At 45.3% G+C, this 13,781-nt stretch overlaps 1 protein-coding gene across 3 annotated transcripts in view; it reads left to right on the forward strand.

Annotated features, from left to right (window-relative positions):
• Positions 1-13,781, forward strand: part of ACACB (acetyl-CoA carboxylase beta) — a 251,264-nt gene that overhangs the window by 111,466 nt on the left and 126,017 nt on the right. For all 3 annotated transcript variants that reach the window (XM_075830496.1, XM_075830503.1, XM_075830512.1), the window contains 3 exons: positions 11,137-11,218; positions 11,540-11,638; positions 11,719-11,828. In XM_075830496.1, the coding sequence (XP_075686611.1) occupies positions 11,137-11,218; positions 11,540-11,638; positions 11,719-11,828 (291 nt within the window). The remainder of the gene's footprint in view (positions 1-11,136; positions 11,219-11,539; positions 11,639-11,718; positions 11,829-13,781) is intronic.

The following is a 13,781-nucleotide window of genomic DNA, read 5'->3' on the forward strand; positions in this document are numbered from 1 at the left end:
CCTGCCGGGAGCGATATTCTACACATAGAGGGAACATAACCGACTTAGACCAATTAACCGACAACCCCGAGAACGCCCCAAAAGTAACAATCAGCTGCAAGAGTGAAGACAACGAAGGACCATCATCCGCTAGGTACACCAAAGTATCATCTGCATACAGGGATATTTTCTCAACTAGCGAGCCTCGAGGGATACCAATAATGGAGGAAGAACGCCTAACTGCCAGCGCCAGAGGCTCAATCGCAAGAGCAAACAACAAAGGGGAAAGTGGACAGCCCTGGCGCGTACCCCGACCTAAAGAGAAGGGCTTAGAGACATCCAGATTTGTTCTCACCCTAGCGACAGGCTGCTCATATAACAAATGGACAAGGGCCAGAAATCTGGGACCAAAGTTTAGACGGGAAAGCAGTATCCAGAGATACCTCCATTCAACCGAATCAAAGGCTTTATATGTATCTAGGGAGAGAACAAACCCAGGGGATGTATCGTATTGTGCCGCATCAATATTAAGAAACAACCTGTGTACGTTAATATCCGTACCCTTCCCAGGCATAAAGCCTGTTTGGTCAGGATGGATGAGGGACAATATAACTTTGTTTAATCTGGTAGCTAATATTTTGGCAAGTATCTTTGCATCTGAGTTAATCAACGAGATGGGCCGGTAGGAATCCGGGAGAGTCGGATCTTTGCCAGGCTTCAACAGCACCACAATTAGGGCCTCTCTCAAAGATGCCGGCAGAACCCCCATCTCCAGAGCAGCAGAATAGACTTCCCTAAGCCTGGGCACCACAACCTCACAGCTATCCTTATACCAATCAGCCCCCAGGCCGTCAAGTCCGGCGGTCTTACCAGATGGCAACAACCGAATCGCATCAGTGATATCGTCCTCTGTAAGCGGGCCGTCTAGTTCCCCTGCCTGAGCATCAGTCAAACGCCATAGGGGGAGGTCATCCAAAAAGCGTTCTATATCCTCCGGAGGCCCACTGCATCTGGAACTATAGAAGTCAGCATAAAAATCACTAAATACTTTATTTAAATCTTTAGGGGCAGTACAGAGAGTACCCTCAGAAGAAAGAATAGATGGAACAGAGGCACACGGGCGTTCCGACCTAGCCAAATATGCAAGAAGCTTGCCATTTTTGTCACCAAACTCAAACACCCTTGCCTCCGTATGCAGCACCTGCTTTTTAGTTTGTTCGACCTGTATATGGTTTAGTTCCCTCTGGACCCCAGCCCACCGACTCTTCGCACCTGGAGAAGGATCTGCAATATAGTCTCTCTCAGCTCTCCGACTCTCTTCTATCAGCGACCTCTCCTTCTCTCTGGACACTGCTCTACACCTTGCAACCCCTGCCATAAACGCACCCCTAAGAGTGGCTTTATATGCATCCCACACTACCAAGGGGTCTGGAAATGAGGAATTATGATCCCAATATGAGTCATGAGAGGCCGCCACCTCTGACCGAACCTCAGGAGAGGACAGCCAGGCCGGATGTAGTCTCCATATTTTGGAGTCAGCTGGGGGACCAACCGTAAATGACAAAATGAGAGCCGAGTGATCTGAGATGCCTCGTGGAGTGATATCTATAGCAGTTACTGCGGGCAAAAGGTCCTGTGACACCAGAGCAAGGTCAATTCTAGAAAAGGTTTTATGGGCAGAGGAGTAATAGGAGTATTTTTTTTCTTGCGGGTATTTCCAGCGCCACACATCTGTCAGATGAAGCATTGAGGACCAGGAGTTGAGGTGAACAGAGGACTGATCCGAACCTCCAGTACGATCCAAGGATATATCAGGGGCTGCATTGAAGTCACCCATACACAACACTGGGCCAGCGGGGAACTCTGAGAGTTTCTGGGCTATCAAGTCCAATAGTGTGGGATCTAGGGGCGGGGGAACATATACATTCACTAAGGTAAAACAGGACCCAGGGGATGAGCAGTGTACAATGACATAGCGCCCAAAATGGTCACATGCTACCTTCAACACCTCCAGGCGCACACTCTTGGCTATCAGAACAGACACCCCCCTAGAATAAGAGGAGTATGAGGAATGATATCCTCTAGCTACCCAGGCCCGTTTAAGGGCCAGAATTTTTTGTCCAGTTAAATGCGTCTCTTGTAAGCATATAACATGAGGCGAGTGTTTCTTCAGGAAGTTAAAGGGAATGTGTTGCCAGCAAAACATGTTTTTTTTTTTTTTTAGTTAAACAATTAGTGTATAGGTGATTAAACATTGTTCTAATTTTTTTTTTTTTTTCACGAGTCAGGAAATATTATAAATTGGATTTAATTGGATTCTAACTATAATATTTCCCATTGCTGGTCACTAGATGGAGCCATTCCCAAAACTGCAGCATTGCATATGGTAAAGCAACCACATTGCTTTATGCTGCAAAATTGGGTAAAAAGCCCTCGCTCTAGTGAGCTCTCAGCATCCCCCCCTCCTTTATCCTGGCTAGTGCCGGGAGAAACGAGGGGTTTGAACGGTCTAACCTCCTACACTGTGTGTTGCCATTTTTTGAGCTAACACACAGTGTAGAAGGTTTACATACAGTAGTAAACACACACTGAACACAAACATACATAGAAATCCCTTACCTGCTCCAGTCGCCGCCGCTCCCTCCGGTCCATCCGCTCCGTCTGCTGCCGCTGCTCCATGTGCACAAGTCCGGAAGCCGCGACCGGAAGTAGTAATCTTACTGTCCGGCCGCGACTTCCGGTCCACAGGAAAATGGCGCCGGACGGCGCGCATTTCAAATTGAACTGTGTGGGAGCGGCGCATGCGCCGTTCCCACACAGCGGCGTACATGTTAGTGGATGGAACGGGCCCCGTTCGCAGTCCCTATGGGACTGGAGCTGCCGTATTCCATGTCTGTATGTGTCGTTAATCGACACATACAGAAATGGAAAAAAAAATGGCAGCCCCCATAGGGAAGAAGAAGTGTAAAAATAAGAAAAAGTAACACACAAACACACAAATTAATCCAAACGTTTTTAATAAAGCACTAACATCTTTAACATATTAAAAAAAAAATTGTGGTAACACTGTTCCTTTAAACACAAGAGACCGTTTAAATTTTGAATTGAGCCCACGGACATTCCAGCTCAAGACCTTAATTACAGCCATGGTACGCCTGAAGAGCAGAAAACAGCAGGAGACCCAGAGCTAGTATATGATGGGAATGGAGAGGAGAAGAATACATACACATTCACACACACACACACACTCATGACACACCACATATAACACATACCCGTACATTGAAATACAGTAAAACAAACCCCAACCGTCCCTGTCAAGCACCAGACTTCTAGTGCAGACCTGTACCCACTAACTGAACTACAACTGAGAACAGTGGTCCCTGACTAAGCTAACAGCTACAACAGCAGCACAGCCCTGAGACCTGACCCCACTAAGAGGGGAAAAGGAACAAAAGAAATACAAAGTAAACAGTGAAAGACAAGTGACAAAATGGTTAAGCAGTATATCACAGTCAGATCACACCCCCATATAAACTTTATAAACGTAGAGTCCATTTCTTTAAAGAATGTCATGGGGATGGGGACAAATATATGCTGCAGTACATATAAACACTTAGGTTGACCCACCATTTTAATAAGGTTAATACGGCCCGCCACCGAGAGGGGTAAAGCCGACCAGATTTTGAATTTATCTTTGAAGATCGTAAGCAAAGGGTCGATATTTAGCTTCATCATGTCATTGTCTAATCTGGATACCCAAATATTTAAAGTGAGATACCACTTGCAATCCGCAAACCTTCGAACCCTCCATGGAGCTCCGGAGCGGGGAGAAGTACATCAGACATGACTTACCCCAGTTAATACGTAAGCCAGAATAGTCTCCAAATAACTCAATAATTGACATTGCTCTCTCTAACGACTCCTCCGGATACGACATATATAATAGCATATCGTCCGCATATAAGGCTATCCGCTCCTCACCAGTGTTTAAGCATGTGCCCCGAAATATCTCATCTTGTCGCATCAGGATAGCTAGGGGTTCCACGGCAAGAGCAAACAATAATGGCGATATCAGGCACCCCTGCCTGGTTCCCCTTTCCAAAGTGAATTATGGAGAAAGTTGCCCATTCAAGGATATGGCCGCTCTGGGGTGTAAATATAGGAGGCCTATCCATTGTATAAAGACTGGCCCTAACCCAAATTTTTGGAGAATATGCAGTAAATATGGCCATTCAATAGAATCAAAGGCCTTGGCCGCATCCAAAGAGGCCAAGGCCCAGTCCTCTTCCTGCCGTGAGGCTATCTGAGACTCGATTTGGGTCCTACGTAAATTATCTGATGTACTTCTCCCTTTAATAAACCCCGTTTGGTCCGGAGCTATGATAGATGGCATAATAGCATTCAACCTATTGGCCAACACCTTTGTCAGTATTTTATAGTCAACGTTAAGAAGTGCTATTGGCCGATATGACGAACAGTTCAGGGGTTCTTTATCTGGCTTCAAAATGACCACTATAGTTGCGTCAGAGAACGAGTCTGGTAAGGCCTTTGCTATAAGAGATGCATGATACGTCTTAAGCATCTCAGGAGCTAACTGGTCTTGATACAGCAAATATACCTCTAGTGGGATGCCATCCGGACCCGAGGCCTTCCCCTTTGGCATGGTCGACATTGCTTCCACTATCTCCTCCACAGTAATAGGACTATCAAGATACAGTCGCTGGTCATTTGTTATTTTAGGACAGCAAACTTGATCACAATAGTCAAACAAATCCTCCTTTGATCTATAAGATCTAGAGACATATAAATCTTTATAAAAGGTGTAAAACTCCAATAATATATCAGGTGTAGATGTCAGAGTCGTGCCCTCTCTAGTTTTGATTTTCAGTATGGCCGGTGACGCATTATTCTGGTGGATAATATGCGCTAGCATGCTACTAGATTGGTTACCCTGTTCAAAATACTTCTGATTGTTAAAAAACATTCTGCGCTTTCTTTTCTCAGTAAGGTATAGAAGATACTGTCTGCCCGCCTGTAACCATGCCAGTCTATTATCCTCCGAAGGATCAGAAATATAGGTAGCTTCTAACAGTGTACAAGACCCAGATAATTCCTTCTCTTTTTTGACCGATTCTCGCTTAATGTAGGAGATGGAAGATTGAAGGCAGCCCCTGAGATATGCTTTTTGGGCATACCAATAGGTGATTAGGCGTTAACGAGTTTTCCCCTACATAAATCTGTAACTGGTCCGGTATGCGATCCTGATGGGTAAACTGTGTTAGCCAAAAGGAATGTACCTTCCTACTCAGCGTACGTATCTCCCCCTGAGCCACTTTTAGATGTACCAATATAGGTGAGTGGTCTGAGAACGTGCGGGGTAAATGTTCTGCAGATTGTAGGGCCAAGCAGGTCTGCCCATTCCCACAGATGTAGTCTATGCGGGACAATGAATTTTTCCCAGGGGTGAAGCAGGTAAACTCCCGGACCCCAGGCCATATGTGTCTCCAGAGATCGTGCCACCCAACCTCCTCCAAGAATAGCACTAGTGGAGAAGGTCTACTGCCTAACAAAGAATCAGGAACAGTTTCACATCTGAACTTATCAAGTGCAGGGACAGCTAAAGAGTTAAGATCTCCCATACAGACAATTGTGACCGAAGGATAGGCTGATGCAAAGCCCGCCGCCTCGTATAAAACTGCTAAGGCCTGCGTGGGAGGTATGTATACGCATAATATGACATAAGGCTGACATTCAATCCACGCATGTATAAAGATGTAGCGACCTTCCGGATCTTTTTTAATTACCCCAGGCTCCCACCTAAGGGACCTATGAACAAGAAGGGAAACTCCTCTGGAATAGGATGAATAAGTGGCATGTGCCGCCCATTGTATCCATGACCTTCGGAGAAAACGAACCGTTTCTGGTACTAAATGTGTCTCTTGTAGACATATCATCTGTGGTCCGCTTGCCCGGATTTGGGAAAATACTTGGGTTCGTTTACTTGGGGTCCCAATCCCCCTGACATTCCATCATAAGACATTCAGGACTACCATTCACTGGCAGATACTAAGACAAAGAGCACAAAAGAAAAGAAAAACAGAACTTACAAACACAAACGAAACTAAAGAATCTCCTCAGAATCTGATGTGAAACAAAACAGATCCTACTATAAAGATTGTCACGGGGGTAGTCTGTGGTGAACGATCTACCTATCACAGACTATTGCCCCGTCCAATCAGCGTCTCCCAGGCTGTATCGAACAGTTGTGTTCAACAATACAAAGATATACCTGTAATCAGTCGGTCAATATATAATATCTCTCCAACCCCCTCTACTATGTTGTAGATTACCAGCAATATACATTACATCCCTGCTATAAGTGTAATGACAGGGGGGTAGGGAAACAGACAGTGAGCCCTAATCTACCCACCACTCAGTCCCTGCCTACTTGCAACGACCCGCCCTAGGCGACGGGGTACAACTGGGCGACGGTCCCTACGCTCAGTAGGTGCACGACAGACAAACGGACAAGGGGACACAAGCAAAGGGAAATGGGGCAGTTGCCCACGGCAACACCGTGAGCAACAAGAGAGGTGAACGAGCCGAGTCAAACCAGGAATGTACGAGGTACCAAACGCAGAGCAGGAGAGTAGTCAGAAAGCCGGGGTCAGTATGAAGCAAGGTCAAATAGCTAGGAGCTGCAGCAAGGCCAGGAAACCACGAGAAGAATCACAAGCAAAGGAGGAACAGGAAAGGCAGGTATAAATAGACAGAGGGCGGAACTAGCTCCGTCTGGCCAGGCTGCGATAGGCTCTCCCACTCCTAAGCCTGCCATCCTGAGTGGTGGAAGATGGAGTCAGTCTCAGAGACATAGAACCAGGTGCAGACTGATTACCCATGGGCGTATACACAGAAGTGCCTGGCAGATCCTTTACAATAAGACTCTTTACTATACAGTTATCAATTGAACAATTCAGCTCAGGTATGCGTGCATATCCTACAGATGCAGTAGGGGTGGCTATATACCTATCTTAAACATATATACAGGTACTTCCAGTTATCTTATACAATGGTACAAATTTGTATATTAAAGTATAGAGATAAATCAGGCCGCTCTAAAAAACGATACTCAGCCTAGCAGTCCATCTTTGCTCCTCTTGCCAGGATCCATGATCTGCTTCGCAACAGATGGGTGTTGTAGTAGACTTCATGGCGCCGTTGCATTACGGCTATTCAGCCAGTCTTCGGCCTCCGCCGGCGTATTAAAGAAGAGAGACCTGTCCTGATAAACGACCCGCGGTCTTGCAGGGAAAACCATTGAGCATGAAATCTGAAGATCTCTCAGGCGCTTTTTAATCCCCACAAACGTGGCACGGGCTTTCTGAAGTACCGCAGAAAAATCCGGAAATAACATAATGGATGCCGTGTTGTAAGTGATGTGGCCTTTTTAGCGCGCAGCTCTCAAGATGGCATCTCTATCTTTACTGCTTAGCAATTTAACCAGCATGGGTCTCGGTGCAGTACCTGGTGGGGGGGGGGGGGGACGAGAAGGGACTCTGTGGGCTCTCAACAGCATAGGCCATAGACAATTTAGCATCCGGTAGAGTATCCTTAATCCACTGCTCCATAAATGTGCTGGGGTCCGTTCCTTCAGCTCGCTCCGGCAACCCCAGTACACGTACATTATTCCGCCGTAGACGGTTTTCAAGATCATCAGATCTTTGGGACCACATTTCTGCTGCCCTCTCCAAGGCTCCAAGCTGTCTGGCAACAGGCGCATTATCATCCTCAATCTGTGAGATTCGGGTTTCCGTATCTCTCACTCTGTCCCGAAGATTAAGTATATCCTGGCGTATCAAGCCAATATCAATTTTAACTTCCTCAATTCTTGTGGTCAATGAGGTAGTCGACTCCCTTCTAGCCGTCAGAAGTTGTGCTGTGACTTCGTTCAAAGTTGGCTCCTTCTCCCCATCCCCCTCACCTCCACTCTGCCCGTGCCGCACCTCAGGGACATCGGCGCCATGTTGGCCTCCCGGCCTAGCAAACTCCCGGAGCTTGTTTGCAGCGGTCGAGTTACGAGTTTTACTCATGGTAAGTGCTCCTCGGTTCCTCCGTCTGGTATACCTGGTCCGAGAAATCTTTGCGGCAGTATTGTGTCAGGATTATGAGTGAAGACGCTGATACAGGGACGGAGCTCCTACTGTATGCGACTGCTCGTGGCGGAAGCTAGCCACGCCCCCCTTTTGCTGAGATATTTAACGTTAAAGTTATTATCTTCATTATTGGCTACCGCCGGTGTTCGTATTACCCAAAATGTACTCTCTAGCTATAGCCACGATTATTGAACCTTGCTGTCATATCAGATGCTTGACGCTCAACATTACACTGGAGCAGATACGCCTCGCCCTCAAAAATTGGAACACAGTTATGGCCTTCTTGACCTTCGGATAATGTACAGAAGTAGCGTGAAGGAGGGCGTTGGTCGAAGTTTTCTTCCTAAAGATGTCAGTGGAAATAGACCCCTTATCATCCTTCACAATGACAATATCCAAGAACTCTACACAAGTTTTGCTGTATTTCCATGTCAATTTAATGTTAAAATCATTAACATTAAGGGAAGCCAAAAAAGATTCTAATTGAGACGTGGAGCCCTGCCAGATAAATAAAATGTTTATAAATAAAATATCGTCTATATACCTCGACCACAAGAGTACCGCCTCATGACCCGGAGTCTGCTGGACAATATCCCTCTCCCACAGCCCCAGGAACAAATTGGCATTGAGGGCGCACATGTCGCCCCCATCGCCGTGCCCTGGAGCTGTAGGAAAAGGCGGTCCTTAAAAGTAAAAAAATTATGAGTCAAAGCATAATTAAAAAGGCAAAAAACAAATTCAATTAGATCCGGGTCATGATTGGTCATGTGCAAAAAGTGTCTTGACGCCCGCACTCTGTGGTCGTGGCATATAGACGTATACAGGGACTCCACGTCGCATGTCGCCAAAAACATATCGTCCAGATGTAGCCCATTAAGCTGTTGTAACATGTCCGTTGTGTCCCTCATGTAAGATGGTAGGGTTTCTATACATTTTTGTAAAAAGAAATCTATAAATCTGAAAATACTCTCACAAAGGCCACCAATCTCTGATACGATAGGACGACCAGAAGGCTGGTGGGGTTTTTGTGCACTTTGGGCAGTAAATAGAAAGTGGGATTAATAGGGAAATCAACCATAAGGCCATCCATCAGCATCACATTAATAGTATGTTCATCGCTTCCCCTTTGTAGTAGGGTATCTAATTCTCTCTTAAAGATCAGGGTGGGATCAGACGATAGCCTACGATAACACTGTTGCATATTGAGCTGAAGAAATGCTTCACTCTCATACGTCTGTGCTGGCCAGATCACAGCATTACCCCCCTTATCAGCTGGCTTAATAACCACATCCTTAAGATTTTTAAGTTGTTTAATAGCCTGTCTCTGATTCAAATTAAGATTGCAGGACACTCTTTTGTCTGAAATGGTTTCTAAATCCTTTTTAAACAGTTTGAAAAAAATGTCCACTGAAGGACATAAAGCAAAAGGGGGGAAATGTTGGGAGCGGCGGCACAGATGCGTGGGTAGTCTGGGTTCCACCTTTTCCTCCTGTTCCTCCAACAGTGACATCAGGGCATTAAAGGCCTGTTTTTCCGCCAGTGAGCCCATAGGGATAGTACAATCATTTCTACTGAAATGTGTTTTTAAAAAGTAATTTCCTAGAAAAAAGGGCCAAATCCTTAATAGTAGTGAAGAGATCAAATTTGCCCGTGGGGGAAAAGTATCTACCCCTTTGTAACACATCAACTTGATGGGGCGAGAGAATGTGTTGATAGGTTGATTACCTTTAAAGTCTCCTGTTTCTCTTGTCCCTGTTGAATACCCCTCTGGTCTTTCTTTTTACGGCAGGTGTCCTGAGATTGTACATAGGGTCTGAAAAACCTCCACATTCTTCCTTTGATAAAAGAGAAGTAGAACAAATGGAGCGGGACAAAGATCGAGCTCTATCCCTTTTAGTATGCCACCGATAAATTTTATTAGACTAGAAATCACTCAGATCTCATTGAAATGTCCTAGTTTTGAGGTCTTGTATCTCTTTCTCCCACTTAATTAACTATTCCTCCAACGTTTTATCAAAAACATTGATCTCCTCCTTAGTCAGAGACTGTTGAATTTTTTCTTTAAGGAGGTCGATTTCTTTTTCCAAGGGTTCTGTGATCTGTTCAAATGAGTAATTCAAAGAGCGAACGTGGGTATCTAGTGAGAGACTCTTCCCACTTCGTAACAAATGAGAGATCCTCGGAGTCTAATGTTGGAAAAACCAGCAAACGCAGGCCCCGGGGTATGATATTTTTCTGTAAATAGTTTTCTAATGCTGCCTTGTTCCTTCACACTTTGGTGCGTTTTTTTGAGGAAATCACGAATTTTAAGTTTCAAGCCCTTAATGTTACGACTCTTTGTAGCCACTACTGTATTCTCTCCGAATATAGTACCAAGTCGTGTACTATAGTTCTTTTTGTTCTTTAGTTCTTTTTGTTCCCTTTAATCTTCAGCCATAACAAGTAGTCCACAAAACGTAGCCTAGAATCCAGAGGATATGCCATAGATGCAGGTCACAATCTTGAGAACATGAGTTCCTTGCCCCCACGAGACAGCTGCTGCTGTGGGCACCGCATACAGGGAAATGACTGGATGAAGAGGTAGCACAGCAAGGTACTCTGTTTCCGTAAGCCTGGCCACCTCTTTTCACAGTCTCTGCATGGATACGGTGCCCACGTTCTTGAGATAGTTACAAGTCCCAGAACTGGGCCTCGCATCTATCAGACATTTGTGGCATATCCTGTGGATATGCCATAAATGTCAAAGATGGGAATACACCTTTAAGTCACAAGCAGATATATTTGTATGCATGTTAGCTACCTGTCACTGGAAATTCATCCAGCCCTCCATGAAAGTGCTTAATATGTATCTTCCTTGCACTTGTCACATCAAAATGTATTCTAGAATGGCCTTTTTGTCACTGGAGGACATAACAACTGTGGGTTTGTATAGTATTCTAATATTGTGAATGTTCTACAGCTTTGTTAATTACTTATTATAATTAGTTTTTTGTTATTTCAGGCTGTGTGGGCTGGATGGGGCCATGCCTCAGAAAATCCCAAACTTCCAGAACTCCTGCAGAAACAGAACATTGCCTTCATGGGTAATAGCAAATGGTTTCAAACTGGAAAATGCTTATGTGCGAACTGTACACGACATGGAGATATTTTTCCGTGGCATTATATTATTTTAATTTAAAGTTTATACCTTTAAAAAAAAAACATTTAAACACTGCCTTATGATGCATCGTTACTACAGACATTCTGATGTAGCGTAGTTAATGTCAGATTTTTTTTTTCTTGTATAGCTTATTCAGATGTTTATTAAACATAGTATTTTATCATAGTGTAGAGGAAGCACACACCTACAGACTTGAGATCGCTAAAATAAAAGTTATAAATCTGTCATCTGTGTTCTAATCTAGGACCCCCCAGTCAAGCAATGTGGGCACTGGGAGATAAAGTGGCCTCAACAATTGTTGCTCAGACTGTAGGAATTCCCACGCTGTCTTGGAGTGGAGATGGTAAGATGTTTTTAGGAATAACGTTAAGAAATCTGTTTTATCTTAATCCAAACCTTTACTGATTATACTCTCTGGTTTAGGTCTTACATTGGAATGTGACTTGGAAGACAAGCAGCAGCCAAGCATTACTGGTGTCCCTCCTGAAGTGTATGAACGAGGCTGTGTGAAAGATGTCGATGAAGGATTAGAGGTAATTGTCACAGTGTAAATCACATAAATGGCAGACACTTTTACCTTAATGGCGATTCACAAACCCGGGCTCCTTAAGCAGGGAAATGTTATCCAAGTTACATAGCATTAGACTCAATGATCAGTATAGCATTAGGATGCTATCTACAGGGGGGGGGGGGGTGGCGCTATTTACAGGGGGTGTGGAGCGATCTACATTGGTACTGTGGCATTATATTGGCACTATCTACAGGGGACACTGCAGCGCTAGCTACATGGGCACTATGTGGGCATTATCTACATGGGGAACTGTGGCACTATGTGGGCACTGTGGCACTATTTACAGTGTGTACTATCTATGTGGGCAATGGTACTATTTATGTGGGCAATGTGGCACTATCTACAGTGGTATTGTGTCACTATCTACATGGGAAATGTGGTGTTTTCAGGGGGTTGGGACAAAAACAACCTAACTAATAAAATTCTTAAATTTTTTTAACGTCCATGAAAAACAAATGGCAAATGACGATTAAAAACGGTCAGAGGATCGGGAAATGGATCCAAATTTTGAGACACATTGATGAAAAACAGCCATGAAAAACTGACAGTTGATTTGTTGTTGACTGATGTTTTTTTCACGGCCGTGTGTATGTAGCCCTCTTCACTCTCCCCTCAGCGATCCTGGGTGATAGAGAGAGGACTAATTGTTGCAGAGCTCTACAGTGTATGTATATATTGACAAAGATCCCATTGAGACGGATCGAAACGTTGCCTGCCTGTGGGGTGAATAAAGCACATCACCTTTTCTCACCAATTTCCTTGGAGTGCTGTCTCTTCATTTGAATTTTTATATATATATATATATATATATATATATACATATATTTGAAAAATGAGGCTCTGTCAGGAAGGTCAAAAGTGGCCAAAGCGGGAAGGGGTTAAAGAAGTGCATATAAAAAATGGAAAATTTGACCTGGACACAGGGGCATCAATGACCCTTGGTCATGAAAGGGTTAACTAAGAAGTTTTAACCTCTTCACGCGCTGCGCCGCAATAGTACGTCCTGCAGAGGGTTTAGTTCCCGCATCCAGACGTACTATTGCGGAGTAGTTCCCGGCGCACACTGTCCTAACGGACAGTGTCCGGGAACCGGGAGGTCAGCTGTCCCCGACAGCTGACACTCCAGCCTTGCCGGTCAGCGGACCATCGCCGCTGATTTCGGCAATTAACCCCATAAATGCTGCAAGTCTAAATGTCCCCTAGTGGGACAAGTGAAAAAAATAATAAAAAGTAATAAAAAGGGGGCGTGGCTTGGCTGTGGAGAGAGATGGACGCCTGATAGAAGAGCTCCTGCACCCAGCGACATAAAGCGACGGCTGACAGCCTCATAACCGAACCCTACACCAGTGCTTTTAGCGGAGGAATCCTGGAGATGCCGAGGAGGAGGCGTCCGGTCACTAAACCGGTGAAACTCACCGACTTCTATCCCCTCATACCGCTGGAGGATGGAGACGCTGCGGACACAGGCTCCCAGGCCGGATCACTCACCTCAGAGCCGCCGGCGGCAGATACAGCCGAGATTAAAGCGCACAAACGGCGCAGTTCGGACCCGGTGTGGACACAAAGCTTACCCTGATGAAGGGGATTATCCCGGTGGCGAGTCCCGGGTCACGTCATGAGGATGCCGACACACGCTCTCTTCGCTCTGCACCACGTGGGCCAGTCGTTTCGGCGCCATCTTCCCCCTCCGGCAGGAGCCCTGACACGCAGAGAAACAACCTCCTCAGCTCTGCTCAGCCCTCAGATGGGGTAAGACAACCTCCTTTCCCTTCAGCTTTTACACCACAGACCTCACAGGAGGCCTCATGTGATATTTTAGGCAGCTTACCGTCCTCCTCAAACCCAGTCACTGAACTGATGTTGAAAAATATGTTGTTAGCACTACAGCAATCCCTGCATGCAGGAATGGCAAGCC

Source organism: Rhinoderma darwinii, chromosome 1 (assembly GCF_050947455.1).
Source record: "Rhinoderma darwinii isolate aRhiDar2 chromosome 1, aRhiDar2.hap1, whole genome shotgun sequence".
NCBI lineage: Eukaryota > Metazoa > Chordata > Amphibia > Anura > Rhinodermatidae > Rhinoderma > Rhinoderma darwinii.